The sequence below is a fragment of the Ochotona princeps genome, chromosome 13 (assembly GCF_030435755.1).
Source record: "Ochotona princeps isolate mOchPri1 chromosome 13, mOchPri1.hap1, whole genome shotgun sequence".
In the NCBI taxonomy this organism is placed as follows: Eukaryota; Metazoa; Chordata; class Mammalia; order Lagomorpha; family Ochotonidae; genus Ochotona; species Ochotona princeps.
In genome coordinates this window covers 486,487-505,115 of record NC_080844.1, presented here as the reverse complement: position 1 = coordinate 505,115, position 18,629 = coordinate 486,487, and the positions used below count along the sequence as shown (strand labels likewise).

Here is an 18,629-nt window from a genome sequence, read left to right as displayed (position 1 = left end):
TTTTCAACGTCATTAGCATTTATTGCAGTGATCCTTCCATGATGGGTGCAACATTATTCACATGAAAATATAGAATACAAGATTGACTTTGAAATTCAAATAATGGTATTTTCAGACTCACATATGTAATATAGAAAATTATCATTTGTAAGATCATGGGAACTTTCAGGGAAAAATTACCTATATATTTCACTGTGGCTGTCATTGTTCATTCACAATTACCAGGACTTTTATCCCACAATTTGGATGTTATCAAGAGCCTCTTGGAAAAGGAGGACATTTGATGATATTTAGGATTAAATCTGTTTCAGGGCATGGCAGGCATTTACAGAATGAGGAACATGAGTTAGGGAGACTCTGCCAAATATTACTGTGGTGGAAGAAAGAAATATTAAAATTCTTTCCTGATCTCCCTTTTGAAATTAATTTGTTTTACTCAATGGCTCATGATGTATGAAATATACCAATGCATTTTCATATGTATTTAACTGAAATAATTGCACAGATATTATTCTATGCTTAGATTATTAAAATTATTTGTGATCTTTCCAATGTGGAAGTTATCAATCATGTTGTCAACTTGATCTGAGTGCTTCTCCTGGCTCTGTGTTGTGCTAAGTGTTCACATACAAGTATATGGAGCAACCAGTTAATAGTTCTGATTCACAAGTATTTTTGCTCTCCCAGATTAATGCTTTGAAGCATGTTCAACAGCCGTTGAATCAACTAAGCAGTGAGTCCTCTGTTAACTCATTGCAAGTGATATAGTTTGGGAAGGATTTTATATTTCTGTTATTTCTGTATATGAGTCATTTTGTTTCATGTATGTGTGCATATATGTATAGAGGGTAATTGAAAAGGTACAGAAAATGAAATTAAAAATCAGATTGTTTTGTTTGAGAAGGACACAAATATAGAGGTCTTCAAAAGATTAAAAATGATATAAAATAACAACTTAAGTTATAAAGTAGTAAATTTTTATTAAAAAGAATTTCTACTTAAATGCAGAGGTTATAAAATAAGTGGGTAAAATAGGAATAATGTTTTATGATAGTTTTCGTGACAAAATGAAGTTCATGGGTCACACAAGGTTTGTCCTTTGTATTACAGATAGCTGACACATTTTCAAGTTTGCTGAGATGAACAAAGCCTCCACTATGTTATCATTAAGAAATGTGTATACTTTCCAAGCTGGCATCGGCATCTTAGGCAATGCCTTTCTCCTCATCTTCCACATCTTCACAATCCACCGGGTTCATAGCCCAAGGCCCACTGATGTAACCACCTGTCAACTGGCTTTTGTGCACCTAATGATGCTAGTTATTGCTCTGGATATTTTATCTGCAGACATGTTCAAATGGCCAACTTTTCCCAATGAACTGAAATGCAAGCTTTTGTTCTACGTGAGTAGGGTGATGAGGGCACTCTCAATTTCCACCACCTGTCTCCTGAGCATCATTCAGGTCATCACCATAATTCCCAGCTCTTTCTATTTGTCAATGTTTAAACACAAACTAACAAATTATATTGTCATTGCTTCTTTCTGTATTTGGTCCCTCAACCTGTCTTCCAGTAGCAATATGATCATCTACACTGTAGCTCATTCTAACAGCAGTAATCTACTCAATGTCAGTAAGTACTGCTCATTTTCCTCAATGAACTCTGTCATCAGGAAAATATTTTTTATGCTTGAATTATCCCAGAGTGTCTTCTTTGTAGGAATCATGCTGCTCTCCAGTACATACATGGTGATTTTCTTATGTAGCCATCAGAGGAAGTCTGAGTACCTTCATAACATGAGCATTTCACCAAGAATATCCCCAGCAAAACGGGCCACCTGCACTGTCCTAGTGCTGGTGAGTTTATTTGTGATTATGTACTGTGTCGATATCACCATCTCAGCCTTTTCATCCGTACCGTGGAAATATGAGCAAGGCATCGTGGATATTCAGAGGTTTATGGGAAACATCTATGCCACTGTCAGTCCTTTGGTACATATTAGTTCTGATAATAGAATACTTGGTCTTTTCAAAAACGTGATTGATTTAACAATAATTGTAATGCTGATGGAGCAAGTCTGAAAAAATAAAATATGTTGTTGTTGAAATATACATAAATCCAGAATTTTTAGTGTGATATCAATGTGCAGAATATTATTTGTATTTTAACTTGTGTTTAGTTTATTTTCACCTTGACACTGCCAAATGTATGAACTTTTTGGTTTAATATTTTTCTTGTATTGACATTTCTGCCTCTTGTGCTTTCCTCATTTTGAGTAGAAAAACATTTTCTGAGCTTGCTCATATGAAGATCCTTTTGACTCCTAGTCTTTACATCTTGTTACTTCACAAAGTAATCTAAATTTACTTGCTGAAAGCCCACTAACTAAATATCTGATTCTAGCTTTACACTGTCTGTGACGGTAAACATTTGCTTTTGTTATTACTCTATATAAGCTGCTGCAAGTTTGCTCTTGTTTTTGTAGATTAGGATCCTTTACTCAGCTTTTCTTGCTCTTTGATGTGACACCATATAAAAAGTATTTAAGTTTTTTTCTTTAGCTTTCACTTATTGATTATATTTCTGAATGCATGTATTTGTGTCTTGTGGTCAATTTTGGAAAGGCTGTGTAACACTTTAATTTCTTTTATACAGTCCATATAAATGCTGGATTATTTAATTCATTCTCAATTGAGTTTGTCTATATGTAGGAGTTAATTTCAAGCACATTTTAAATTTATATAGATTTTAATGTACTTAGCCTAACTGTGCTTAAAATTACACTTCAGTAGTCTTCCTTCAAACATGATTTTATTTATATAGAGTTGTTTTTCTTTACCTCACTTCAATTAGCTCAGGTTATGTATTGAGTAATTTCACTATACTTAACAGTTATTTACTTGCATTTTTTCCAAACATGCATTTATAAGCATATAGTTTCATATTATTTAGTTTTAATTCCTCCGTATTTATTTTATTGACTTACATATTGAAATACCACTGTGAAGGAAGATTTTTGTGATGTAGATTTTATTTTGTCAGTTAATTTATTTCTTGTTTAAAAAACAATATATATTGATTTTTATAAGTCAGCCTGTGATGTTCACAGTTGATTATATTTAATTCTTTTTCCATCTCCAATCCAAATAGACTGTTATATACCTGTTGATTCTTACACAAATGGAAAAGTTGCTTCTTTGCTTCCTTCCACAGATGTTTTACCATTCTTTTTACAAATCCTTGAAATTTTTTTCTCACATTTTAAAGCATTTTGTGAGTCTAATGAATTTTTTTTAGAGAATTGGAAAATTGTATTTTATTTTCTTTAAATGCAATTATTATAGTTAAATTTAAATCCCCTTATCTTGCTCTTTATTTTTTGTGTGACCCATCTGTTCTTTTAATCTTTTTTCTTCCTTTCTGTTATTTTTCTACTAATTAGCAGTTTTAATATTACATTTTATTTTGAAAATTGAGTTAGCCATACCTATATGATTCTTTTTTAAGGGTTCCTCTAGAATTTATAACCTGCGTTTTTGCTATTGTATTATCGTTAAATAATTTATATAAATGTTACTTTTAAATACTCTTATAAATATGTAAAGATTTTTCATTATATTTAAATTTCTCATTCCTTGTGATAGTGTTGCCATGTTTTTATTTTCTACCAACATTATAAATGGCAGAACTCACTGATATTTCTTTTTTTATTAATTTTATTAATTAATTACATTGTGTTAGTATAACCTTCTGCGCTTGAAGTAGTTATACAAGTTTTTATAAACTATTTAACATTTGGCTCATATCCTCTAACCACAGGCATTGATCACCTTGGAAGAGAGGAGATGAGGCTGTAATATTGCCAATCAATATCATTGTATCCTCCTTGCTGCTGACAAGAAAAATCTAATTGCCAACTTGGATTTTCTCCCCACCCTGAGCACTTCCCAGAGATCCATGGTGCAAAAAGTATAAACAATTTAATACTTGCACAAGAAGCATAGTTAAAAGAAATGAAAGCCACCACAGAATAAGACCAAGAAAATTTTCTGCAAATTCCTAAAACTTAGTGGAGAAATGCGAGAAACAAAAGCAAGGAAGATGATGTGACTCCCCCAAAGTAACATAATATTGTTTGTATATTAGAGTATGAAGAGGTTAATGGAATGCATCAAAAGGAATTTCAGAAAAGGATCCTAAGGTTACTACAAAATGTGCAGAAATGTAGCACTGAGCTAAAGAAATCCATACATTATGTAGATGAAAATATTGCTGAGGTAGACATATAGAAGTGAAATCAAACTGAAATATATTGCAAATGAAGAATTCAACATGTTAACCAAAAAATACAGTGGCAATGCTTAATAGTGACCTTGATGACAAACTAGAAAGGCTGTGCAAATAACAGGACAAATTCTTCAGAACAACTCAGACTGAAAAATAGAGAAACTAAAAACGATCTTCTAGATTAATGGGACCTTATCAAGTGACCAAATATAAGCATCTTTGTGTTCCTGAAGATGTAGAAACACGGAATGAATTAAAAACGCAGTTAGTAAAATACTAGCAGAAAATAGTCCTAATGTGGAGGGACATGCAAGTACAGGAAACACAATGAATCATTAATTGGCATGGCCAGGTACTGTTTTAATCATGACATATCATAAACAAATATTCAGCAAAAGAAAACAAAAAATTCTAAAATGAGTGCAATAGAACTTCCAGATTGCATTTAGACAGTCCTCAGTTAGATTGGAAGCTGATTTGTCATTATAAAACCTACAGGCTGGCAGAGAATAGACAGACATAATCTGGGTCCTTAGGTAACTCTCAATCTGCAATACTGCATCCAACAAATCTCTTATCTGCAAATGAAGGTGAAATAAGGACCTGTAAACAAACAGAAATTGAAAGAACTTGCCACTGTGCATTGACCCTAACAAGCAATGACTAAGAATGCCCTATAGACAGAACTAGAGAATAATAGTCGTGATGAAAGAAGGGGAAGGCAGAAAATCTTCTGGTGAAAGCAAAAGTGAATCCAAAGTAAACAGTATGAATATGTAAAATGGTAGAAAGAACTCATTACATACCCATAATAATCTGGAAAGTCGATAAACTCAATTATTGAATCCAAAGAAACAAACTGGTAGGCCAGATTAAAAAAACAAAGAAACAAAATCAATCCCACGTGTATTTACAGCCCACAAGGAACATACCTGGACAACAAGCTTCATGCAGAATTTAAGTGAACAGATGGAAAGATATTATACATCAAAGGGAAGAAAAAATGAGCAGGTGTAGCATTTTAATATCAACCAAAATCAAGATGTTACAAAACATCTGATTAAAATATGAACGACATTATATAACAGTTAAGATGTCTATTCAACAGAAAAGCATTAGATTCTTCATCAAGTCAAAGCAGTATGTGAAAACCCATATCCGTCATAATACTGACTGCAGAAAATTAAAAGCATTTGCACCAAAATCTGGAATCAGCTAAGAATGTCCTGTTTCACTACTGCTGTAAAATGTTACTAGAAGTTGTATACAAAGTCATTTGATAAGACAAATCAGAGCAGTATAAATTGGAAACTATCTCTGCTTGCACTTGACAATAATCTCTATGTAGGGGAACCAAACTATTGAGACTACTGTACTCATAAGCGAGTTTGATAAAGTTACATTATACAACATACACCAAATTCAGTAACCTTTACATACAATGAAAATGCTGTGGCTGAGAAATATTTTGTCAAATTAGTCCCATTTAAAAACCCTAAAGAGAAACTCTAATACCTTGGAATAAACTTAATCAAGGATGTGCAAGTTATCTACAAGGAAAATGACAAAACCCTTAAAAAAAATAAAAGCAAAACCCTAAATAAGAGTTGGGAATCTTCAATGGTTATAAATTAGTATACTTTATATGAAAGCAGCTCCACCATCTAAAGTAGCTGCAATTCTTCTAAGATAAAAAAAAGATGATGGTAAAAGGCTGGCACAGTGGTGTATCAGGCTAATCCTCAACCTGCTAGTGCCAGCATCCCATTTGGATGCTGGATTTTTCTCTGACCATTCCATTTCTGACCCATATTACTTCTTGAAATAGAAAAGTAACATAAGATGGCCCCGCTAGAAGAATCTCCAGGTTCCCAATTTTGATCAGGAAGTTATGGCCTTTGTCATCATTAGGGGAATAAATTGGAAGGTTAAGGCCCTGCTGTCTTTTGCCTGTGAAACATGTCTTTTAATTAAAAATAAATATTCATAAAATGATGTTGAAATTCATGTGGAAATACTTGAGACCCTAAGTGGTTAAAGCAACCTTAAACAACAAAAGCAGAGCTGAAAGCATCACATTGTCAGGCTTCAAGACATACTCTAGGCAGTTGTGATTAAAACAGCCTGACACTGGCTCAAAATGTCCATGTAGTTTAAATGAACTGAACACAAACCTGAGAGAGGAATCCACACACCTGAACACAATGAAACCTTGGCAAGAGAACTGAAATTACTTCAGGGCGAAGGAACAGTCTAAAGAAATGGTGCTGAGAAATTTGCATTTATGTGTGCAGAAGTAAGAAACAAGACCCTTACTTTGAAACTCTTACAAAATAACTCAAAATGGATTAAGAATATAAACCAATGACTAGATACAATCAAATTAGCAGAGAAGAAAATCTGCAAGATATAGGCAGAGACAAAACTTCTTGCAAAACACCCAAGAACAGGCAATTAAAACAAAAATAAGCAATTGGTATTACATCAAGCTAGGAAGCTTCTGCGCTGCAATTGAAATTGTCAACAAAGTGAATCAATAACCAAAAGAATGGAAAAAGCTAACAAATTATGCAACTTGTGGAGGATTAGTATCCAGAATCTATAAAAGAGCTCAAGAATACAACAACAAAGCAAAGAATCCAGTTGAGAAAGAAGTAAAGGATCAGAGTGGGCAAGTTTTAAACGATGAAATGAAAATGGACAATGAAGGCAGAAAGAACAGATTGTTAATTTTAGGCTATATTTTTTATATCATGAGTAGGTGATCTGGTCTTTGAATATTTTTAGTATAGAATCTTATGATTAGAGTCAAATTTAGCCTGTGAAAATAGATCCAGGAGTCAGAATGGGAAATTAGGGAAACAGTAGGCACTTCCCTTCTGGGTTGCCACTTCAACTGGTGATCATGAGAACCAGGACTGGGGCAGGCTTGGCTAGACAGAGAGTGACACCACTTTCATGTGTGTGGGTTGGATAGTGGGGCTAGTTGGGTTAAACTAGGCTTCAATGCCCATAGACATGCATGAGAGCTGAATGAGATGTGGGACAGACTGGACCAGACTTCTGTACAAATTGGCATCCATGGGAACCAGTGCAGAGGTGTGCCTGATGGGGGTTATTGCATGTTGCCCCAACTAGACTGCAGCTCCCACTGGTTTATGTGGGCAAGTGTGTGGTGGGTGGGAGCTGACTGGGGTGCAACATCCATTGGTTTGTGCAGAGGACAGGCTGGAGATAGAGCTGACCCAGTAATTGCAACAACCAGTGTGCATGTAAGCTCATTGGGGCGACAGGCTGTGCTGGACCCTGTATTGGCAAACACACATAAGAATTACGTCTGGATCACCTCAGAAGAGGTTTATCTGAGGACAGCCCAACTGAACTGCTGGACTCAGAACTCCAGGCCTGAAGAAAATTGTAGGGTCCATGGTCCTGTCATGGAGTGCTTCTGTCAGAGCTGGGCCTCCTCAGTCTCCTACACAAAGCTGTGGACAGCATAGCCAGCTGCAGGTGGAGGATGCAATGGCACATTAAAACCTGCAGAGGACACCTGGCACCATAACTGATAGTGAGGACTTTGGGATGGTTGGGAAGCTGGGTATGGCTTCTCCCTTTATTTTCCCCCTTCCCCGAAATATAGGATGGCAAAAACAGAATGTGGAAACAATGGTCTTATCCAAATTCCTCTAGCCATTGACCCTTTGCACACTGACCAAATTTGTCAAGATCATCAAAAACAACAAAAAAAGTTAAAGAACAAAACAAAAAATATTATGTGCATAAAAAAACAAAATTATGTGCATATATTTAAGATAGATAAGTGAGAGAGAGGCCTATTCTGGGTAATCAAGGAAGTGATGAGGATGTAGTTGCTTTGTTATTTATATGGAATATGAAAAACCTATTCTCTGTATTAACTAATGTTGTAATTAATACCATTTTTATTTTATGATTATACTCCAGTAAAACTGTGGTATTCCTATTTTTCAGTTGAGGAATACTAGGCAAATTAAACCTGTGCAAATAAGGTGGATTAAAATTATGCCTTATGAAAAAAATGATGAAGAGAAGATTGGAAGTGGGTCTGGAGGTTTAGCAGGTGTTGAGAGAAAGGTGGTTGTCTTCTTGGGATTACACCTATGGAATACATAAAATTGTTTTCTCTCACAGGGATTTTAAAATATGCCTCTCAATGTTTGTGGAAGGAGGAGAAAACAGAAGAACTCACAAGGAGTGCATCCCATAGAACAGATACTGCTTTGGTCACAGAGTAAGATTCAAATTTATCCATGTCTGATTTCAGTGAAGATGGAAATAGACTTTGTCGAAAGTAAAGGCTAATTGAGGTTTGAGATCTAGTTTTGTAAGAACAGGGTCTGCAAAGAGACACGTTGAACAAGGCATGGAAGCCTTAGACATTAGCCAGGGGTGCCAGTGATGACTGTCTAGTGTTTGCGGATTAGAGTGAAGGCAAACAGTGATGGCTTTGCAATAATATGGAAATCCATCTTCAGAAAAGAGACTAATGGAGCTGATCACTAACATGGCATTAGCTCTCACATATGTCTGTCATACTGTTAGTTTAGAGTTTTGAAGTTAAGTAGTAGAGGTCAATAACTCACATGATCTGATAAGTATGATGTAACATTGGCATAAGAGTGGACTAAAGTCATGATTATTCTAAAATATTTTTCTACGTAAATATTTGGAGTTATTTCATAGCCAAACATTATGTATCTCCCACAGACAAACAATATAGATGATTGAAGACACAAAAGTTGGTGAATTGATTTAATAATGTCTTTTAACATGTTACACACACAGAACCGGTAACTGGTATTAAACTAAGCCCATTTTGATGCAACGACTCTTAGAAGATAATGCGCCTGAAAGCCCAGTGTACTCCCATTACAGTACTAAAACAGCCTGTTGTTTACTGAAGTCAGGACTATCAAGACAACCTCCCTACTGTTTTCACCATGTGTCTTGATGATGTTCTCACTGGACTTGTGATGGAGCAGAGCATCAGCTTTCCATGGTGAACCACAGGAGATAACAGAAGGACTGTACCATCCTAAACTAACACTCTTGAAAGAAATACTGTTTCTCTAAAAATATATTTATAATGTCTGTCTCATTTCCCAGACAAGTGTCATCCAATAGAACCTGCTGCTCTCAACATTATTCTGCTTGTTTTCCAGTGTGTTTGTCACCAGTCATCCATAGCCATTGAATACTTGTGCTGTGAATGTGAGTGAAGAACTGGTACCTGTTATTGCCTGTTAAATAATTAATGCTGGGGGCCCTGCGGCGTGGCCTAGTGGCTAAAGTCCTCACCTTGAACACCCCGGGATCCCATATGGGCGCCGGTTCTAATCCCGGCTGCTCCACTTCCCATCCAACTCCCTGCTTGTGGCCTGGGAAAGCAGTCGAGGAAGGCCCAATGCATTGGGACCCTGCACCCACGTGGGAGACCTGGAAGAGGTTCCTGGTTCCTGGCACTGGATCGGCGCGCACCGGCGGCTCACTTGGGGAGTGCATCATCAGACAGAAGATCTTCCTCTCTGTCTCTCCTCCTATTTGTATATCTGACTTTGTAATAAAAATAAATCTTAAAACAAATAATTAATGCTGAAATTTAATCTGTTACATATTAATGTCTAGTGTAAGAATGAAACACTGGATTTAAATGTCTTGGAAGACACAGTACACAATCTTCATTGGCATGACCTAAAGAATTTGACTAACACCTCATCTTATTAAAAAGAAAAAGAAAATGGTTCTAAAAAAAAAATGGTTTTATTTTTTCATTTTGTTTTTAGGCACTGAATATTAGGCCTCCATCTGTTGTGTATTGTGAAATGATTTTCTCACACTGTTGGCTGTCTATTTGTTGATTGTTTTGTTTTCTTTCTGTCTCATGCTGTTTTAGTCATGCCTGCCTTTGCTTTTGATGATTTTTCTGACAAGCTTTTGCCTATGCCTATAGCTTGTAGATGATTTAATACACTCTTCTACTAGCTCAATGATTTCTGGGTGTAAGTTTAGATCCTTTATCTAATCAGATCTAATCTTTGTGCCTGGTGAAAGGTGAGGGTCTTCTTGCATACTTCTGCAAGCTGCTATCCAATTGTCCCAACAACATTTGTGGAAGACACAATCTTTTTGTCCTTGGGTTATTTTCTGTTCTCTCTTTGAGGATTAGGTAAATAGAGGTTCCATAAACCCAAATGAAAATGACACACATACACAAAACTACCAACAACACCCATTGGTGAGGATGTGGTGGAAAATGTACCCATTTCATTGTTAGTGGAAATGTAGACTGGTGCAACTACTTTGGAAGTCAGTATGGAGAATATTCAGGCAACTGAAAATTCACCTGACATATCACCCAGCAATCTTCCTGGGATCATATCCAGAAGTTGCCTGCAAAATTAATTGGAATAGATAGAAAGAGACATTGCATACAGACAAAAAAAAAATCAAGAGAAGTCATCCTAATATAAAACATTAAAGATTTTAATACAAATACTATTATATAGGCAAAGAAGAGAGTTATGTAAGAGTAAGTGATAAATCCAATTTGAAAATGTGACTACAGTAAATATATATGCTCCCATTGCTAAGGGACTTAGTTATTTAAAACAATTGTAAACATACATAAAGGCAGAATAAACTAAAATACAGCAACAATAGGTGACTTAACACCACATTTCACCAACTGGTAGACCAAACTGAGAAAGGATCAATAAGCAGGATAGGTGATGACACCAGTGATATCTAATGGACATTTCATCACACAGTTAAATCATTAAAGAAGACAGTATGGAAAATCCTCCCTTTCCACTTTTGTAGATTAACTCAAAGGAAATGAATTTAGAATATCAGAGAGTTATCTTTACTTCCTTGGTTATAGCAACTGAAGTGACAATAGCTAAAAAATAAAATCCACCAAGATATGCTTCAGTTGCTGATTATATAAAGAACTTGTGATATGTATGCTTCATGGAATACTATTCACCCATTGAAACAAGGAATTTGTGTCTTTTGCAACAAAATGGAAACAATAGGAGATCTTTTGTTTAGTGAAATAAACCAGTCTCTCCAAAAGACAAATGTCTTATGTTTTCCCTGATTTGCAAGACTAATAGAGTACACAAAAGCTGTCATATGCATGAGTGAAGCAGACAATTTGGAACTTTACTTTTCTACAGATTTGTCTATAATCTTGAGGACCAATAGCTTTTCTACTTATTACTTGTTGAATGTTTTCTTTAATGAAGTGTTATCATTACCAAGAATTTAAACATGAATTTTTCTAAACTTGAGAGAAAAAAAAAGCAAAGCTAGAGTGATGATGTGGGAGAGGAAGGAAATATGATACCATTGGAAGTATCATACTTTAAAATTTTTTTGTATGGAATGGAAGAGGTATGATCACCATATGTAAAGAAAATGGAAAAAAGGTCCGGGGGCTCAATGCCACTTTGCTAAAACATTAACAGTAGGTAAATGAGTTGAATCACGCAGTCCATCTGAAACAGTAAGAAATTGATGTAATTTCACTCCTGTGCTCCCTGAGAACTATGTCATAGTATCACTTTTCCAGTGGTGGGGAAAGTATGCAATTGTTCTCTCATTCCTTTTCTAGATTATGACTTTCACTATGAAAATTGGTGGATGACAAATTTTGTGGCAAAATCTGAAATTTAACGTCACTAGAAGAGGAAAGACTCAAGAATAGCTCACTTGATAGAATTAATAGCATGTGATAGGGAGAATAATTTCATGCATTCTATAGGTATCAATCAAGTAAAGTTTTATTTTATTCCACGTTACTCAGCCAAACTCTACCACATTTTTATGTGGAATATGACGTACTATTAATGTTCTTTTAAATCATATATTGTGTGAAGCTTCTAGTCTCTTGCCTTTCCATGTAATTTTTTTCTATTTTCTTTGGATTTCGTGGTACAATTCCATAGGCTCTGGGATTTCTCCTACCCACTCTCCAAATACCCACCTCTAACAGATTCCCACCATATTATTATACGCTTATGAAATGCCCTACAAATAAAATTTAATCTTTATGTTCTCTTGACAGAGAAAATAGCACCCACCAATACCAAAGGTAAGTGTAAAATAAGAGCCGAACACTAAATCAAAGAAGACTCATTGTTTAAATGACAGGACCAAGTTATCACCTATCCATATGAACTTTGAATGAAAATTCATCAATCAAATGTCATATATTAGTAGACTGGATTAAAAACAAAATCTATCTGCTACCTAGAGGAGACACATCTCACCAAGAGTAGCCAAAACTGTATCTCATGGATTTTTTATTCTTTTTATTTTCTGTTCTTCAAAACAGCTTTTGTCTGAAAGTCTTCAGACTCATAGGCCATACACTATCATTATTTTCTTCAAGAACAGTCTTGATTTTCTTTTTCATTTCTTCAGTGACACATGAGTCATGTAGTAACATGGTATGTAACTTCTTGTCATTGTTAATTTTTTTCTTCCTGTTGATTATTATTTGTGGCCTTTCATCTAAGGGGATGCATGGTAACTGTGTAATGGAAACCACAATATTAAGATGTGAGCATACATGCAGAATGCATCTCTACCTCCAAATCAAAGATGGACTCTCAATGAATCTGTTAAATATATCTTGACAATAGGATGCTTGGCGCTGTCATTGTTCATGCCTGTAATGAAGGATGTATAACTACTTATGAAGAACTATACTATTGTAATAACATAAGATGAATCAATGCAGGGTGAGAGAATTTGGAAAGGGGTAAGTGAAATCCCATGTACTATGGAACTGTATCATAAATTCTTAATCATAAAAAACAGAAAAACAATTTTAGGATATAAACTTCAATATACAAAAATCAGAAGTATTTAATATACCAAATGTAAAATAAATAACTTCCTTAGAGAGAAATTTCTCTTTTTAAAATTTATTTTGGGCTTTTTACATAGATGACCAGGATGAGAAAGTTTGAGAATTAGAGGAAAGTGGGCAAGCACATTTTCTTTACGTATCTGAGGGAATGGTGGATAGAAAGGGAGAAACTACGTTGGTTCTCTCATCTGCCTCTGTTCCTGTTTGTGAATAGCCACTCAATATCCTCATAGCAGAGCATCTTCAGAGTGTTTTGGTTAAATTGCATTGACAGTTCAGAGAGTTCAGAGATGCTGTTGCTATCATTGCTCCAACCATGAGGACATCCTTTCATGCTCAACTGGCTGACATAGACTACCTCTGTGTCTCCATTTGCTCAGATATATGCTGTCATATATCGCTTGGGTAGTTAACCCATTTGTTCTGCACTCCTTTCCTCCTCAAACCAATTGGTTCTGTGGCCCAGCCCATCCCTGTCTACCACATCCTCTCCCAGGGGGAGCTGCAACATAGAGCAATCCCCCCAACTGGACTTCCACAGCTCTGGTTCCTGTGTCTGCCAGATTGTACAGTGGACTGTTCTGATCTGCCCCACAACCCATTCAGGTCACATATGCATCATTAGATGTAGAATCTTACTTTAACTCAACTTACTCCTTTCCCCAGCCCACACTCATTCCAGCAGGTACTACCACATGTCTAGCCAGTCCTGTTCCCAGCTCTGGTTCCACGCTCAATAGTTGGAGCTGCAGCCCAATCAGGGAGGTATTTGATGATGATATTTCCAATGAGGTCACATGCTTTTTCTTACTTTCTAGTAATACAAATAACTTTTCTATGATATTTCTTATTTCAATATATCTGTTTAAATTCTTCATTATGATCTATTTATGTACAGTATTCGCATTTCCTGCTATTACAGGTTTCTTTTGGTAAATATCATTTAAACCTTAAGAATAAGTTCTTAAAGTACCTGTTCCATATCCTATTGGCAGAAGTCCTCACCTGGCAACTCCAGAATCTCATATGGGCAGTGGTTTGAGTCCCAGTGACACTGCTTCCATTCAGCTCCCTGCTGTGGCCTGTGAAAGCAGTCAAGAATAGCTCAAAGTCTTGGGACTCTGCACACATTTGGGAGACCCAGAAAAAGCTTCTGGCTCCTGGCTTCATTATTGGTTCAGTTCTAGCCATCCAAGCCACTTGACAGTGAATCAGATATGGAAGATCATTCGCTGTCTCCCGTCTGTGTATATCTGACATTCCAATATAAATACATCAAGTAATTTATAAAAAGAAAAAAAATCTTATTACACAATTTTTAAGAAACTGGGCCAGACTGACATGTAAATAGGAACTTACATGCACTGAATGGAATTCAATCAGTAACTTAAAAAATAGAGTGTGAGAGATTTGAGTTTAGCACCTTAAAGTTTAAAGCACAGTTCAGTGTGACATACTGGTCTCCAGTTGCTTCTAAATTTTACCTCATTTTGTGGCATTTTTATAATCAGTAATAATGACTTCTGCTCAGGAGCAGGTGACAGAAAATCTACTGAAGCATACTGGATTTTTGACTTGTTCTGATATTCCTGGTAGTCATTCTTTTCTAATATTACCAAGAATGTCATTAATACAGTTGTTGGAGGACTGCTGGGATCAGAATGGGCATTCATTTGGGATCCTGCATTACCTTGGAGAGAAGGAAATGCAGTCAGCATTCTGCTACCAATCCATACGCCCTGGGTCAGGGATGTTTCTTGTTGGATCAAATATCCTTCCTGAGGAGCAGTGGGAGAAGCGAACTTTACCTGATTTACAGGTGGTTATTGTGTCCCTGAGATCTGCTGATGAGAATCAATTTGAATGCCACTCTGGGTCTCCGGGACAGTGGCGCTCTCCTGAGATATCACCTGTAGATTGTACTTGTCATGAAGTCAAGCTTATTGTTTTTCTTTTGTGTGTTAACAAGGACTGAGAGCAGACAACCTGCCCAGGCAGGCCTGCCTTGGAGAAATGAGTCCACAGGTGAGACGAGTGGAACATAGATGCTCTCCACTGCCACAAACCAGGAAAGACATTTATCCACTCGACATTTTCCCTTGAGCGAATACTCTTGTAAAGATGACAGGCCAGAATTATCCTGCTTCTACAAGTGAAATGAGAATAATCTCTCAACACAGAGATGAGCTGCTACCATCCCCTCATTATAAACACATGTAGAGGATTTAGTTCACAATGGATTCAGATCAGCGGCTTAGCTGGGTGAGTGTCTTTCTTTGTGTCTTATGGGGTGAAGCAGTTTATTTTTCTGTGTAAAGTTAAGAAAATTTTCTGTTCATGATATCAATCTTAGATTAATGAATTCAGCAATTTTATGAATTACATTGAGTGGATGGGCTTCCAAGATTGGAGTTGTATTTATTTACTGCCTTAAATTGCAATTGAATATAGTATCACTTATTGCAGTATGTTTTCAATTTAACTTCTTCATTGATTTCAATTTGCTCTGATTGGATATAACTCACCTGCACAGACTCAGCATGCTTTGGTGATATTGAATAACGAGGATGAAGTTCATTTAAATTCAACCCAATGCTCTTGTTCAGGTAAATTGGAGCAGGAAACACATGTTTTTTACATTTTTTATAAACTCACTACTTGACAGATTACTCTGGCTATAACCTCATTAATTTAGTGATTTGTAGGTTGTCATTAGTGAAACTTTAAAAGTGCATTTTCAGTTTTTTCTTGAATCTACTTGATTCAGTTAATATTAACAAGTAACTTCTATAGAGCATTTTTTTTTTGTTTGAAAACAGTTACAATTTCCTACTAACTTATCTTGTTGAATATTTTGTTACTTCTATTTTTTCTCAATGATTCTGGGAACTTAATTTAAATGATTGTGCATATTTTCATCATTATCTTTACAGTTTTTTCATTTTTCAACATTAAACAACACTTCCAAAGAACAGGTAGCACATTGTAGTTATTCAATGCTGTTGGATCCTAATTCTGTTTATTCTTTTAAAACTTGTCCATTTTATTAAGAAAAATGTTTGAGTGCACTTACAATAGTGGAAAAGATGTTTATTGCTTGATTCTGCCAGCTCACTCAATTTTGACAATAAATACTAATAACAAATTCACACATATTTGCACATCAAAAGTTCTTATTACATTTCAATAATGTAAATGTTGTCATATGTCTTCAAATGCTTCTCTATAAATATGAAAAAATTATGAGACCAGCAGGCAAATATTGGTGTGGTGGACGAAGAAAACATTGATATTATCTGGTCACTATTTGTCATTAATGTGTTTTCCTGAATGGCTCATAATGTGTGAATATTGTAACACAGTTACATATCTAACTATAATTAGTATTACATCATTTCACCTTAAACATATTACTAAATGTATTGATTATGATCATTGAGATGCAGAAACAGTCAATCATTCAGTTTGAAGGTGATACACAACTGTTTCCGCTTTACTAGAGTAAGCTTTGGAGAATATTCAGCATCCATTTCATCAACAAAGCATTGATTCCTATGTTAACTCAAGGCATGTCATGTGGTTGTGGAAGGGTTTTGTACTTCCGCATGTTTTTTCTAAATGTGAGTGATTTTTGCTTTAATTATTTATAAATATATACACACATAGATGTCAGTATTTAGAGAAATCATTTCAAAATGAGAAATCAAACTAAAATCATTTTGCTTTGTTGCAGAATTTAAAGATTATAAAAGTTTCAAAAATGGTGTATACTAACAAATTTTCATATTATTGAATTAGAAGTGCTAAAGTTTTACTATAAATAATTTTACTAAACATTCAGAGTTAATTAAAGTAGTAGGTACAATAGAAAGGATAGTTTTTGCATGATTTCAAATAAACAAAGATTTATGGTGACATGCGTTCTCTGTTTTATTTCATAGGTATCTGAAATATTTTCAAATATGCTGATATGAACAAAATATTCAGTAATGTCATCACTGAAAAATGTGTATATTTTCCAAGCTGTCATTGGTATCTTAGCCAATACCTTCCTCCTTGTCTTCCACATCTTTACAATCCATGAAATTCGTAGGCCTAGACCAGCAGACACGATCATTTGTCATTTGTCTTTTGTCCATATAGTGATGCTACTTACAACTCTAGATATTTCATCGGCAGATATGTTCAAATCCCTGGGATTTCCAAATGAATTAAAGTGTAAAGTTATGCTCTATGTGAGTAGAGTGTCTAGGGGTCTCTCCATCTCCATCACCTGTCTGCTGAGCATTGTTCAGGTCATCACCATCAGTCCCAGCTCCTTCTACTTGTCAACATTTAAACATAAACTCACAAAACATGCTGCCATTGCTTTCTTCTGTATTTGTTGCTTCAACCTGTGTTCCAATAGCAGTGTGATCATCAACGCTGTGGCTCATTCCAACAGGACCAATCTACTCAATGTCAGTAAGCACTGCTCACTAACCACTATAAATTCCATTGTCAGGGCACTATACCTCATGCTTGCCTTGACACAGAACATCTTCTTTGTAGGAATCATGTTGCTCTCCAGCATGTACATGGTGATTTTCTTATGTAGCCATCAGAGGAAGTCTGAGTACCTTCACAGCATGAGCATTTCCCCAAGAACCTCCCCAGCAAAAAGGGCTACCTGTACTGTTCTAGTGCTGGTGAGTTTCTTTGTGATTATGTACTGTGTGGATAGTATTATCTCATTATTCTTAGTTGTATTGTGGAAATATGAACCTGTGGTCCTGGGTGTGCAGACACTGGTGGGAAATATTTATGCCACTGTCAGTCCTTTGGTGCTTATTAGCTCTGACAAGAGAATAGTTGTCATTCTGAAAAAAGTAATCAATATGTGCCAAACATTTCAAGAGTTGGTAAAGTAAGTCAGAAAGATAAAATGTATCATTTGTGACATATTCAAACATCCAGAATTTTTAATGTGATGCAAATATGGCAAATTCTACTACTAGTATCTCTTTTTATTTCCACTTTGTCACTACCGAAATCTATATGCCTGACTTCTTTCAAAGATTTCCATGTATTGAAAATTCTTCCTCTTCCACTTTCCTTTGTCAAGGAAAACATTTTCAGACCCCCACCCTCCCTTGCAGTGACCATCGGGATCGCTCCGAAAACCCCTCACAGCAAACAATCATACAAACTAAAAAAAAACCTAAAATAAATAGACAAACAACAGAAAGTAGAGCTTGAAATCTGACAGGAAAGAGCTGGCGTGGATTGGCTCATGCCTTGCTGGGTGCGACACAAAGATTAGTCACTCCTCACCATGGTGTTGAGGATTTTCCTGCACACCCCCCCCAAAAAAAAAGTTCTGCACCTTAAATGTCAACAAATATCTTGTAAGAGTTACAAGCCAGTCTAGATTATCCTAAAATCT

General features: G+C 35.7%; 1 protein-coding gene across 1 annotated transcript; it reads left to right on the top strand.

Annotated features, from left to right (window-relative positions):
• Positions 1-1,157: 1,157 nt before the first annotated feature.
• LOC131481724 (putative vomeronasal receptor-like protein 4) lies at positions 1,158-2,081 on the top strand. The gene has a single exon (XM_058671860.1). It carries the CDS (start codon positions 1,158-1,160, stop codon positions 2,079-2,081), a length of 924 nt encoding a protein of 307 aa, XP_058527843.1.
• The last annotated feature ends 16,548 nt before the right edge of the window (positions 2,082-18,629 follow it).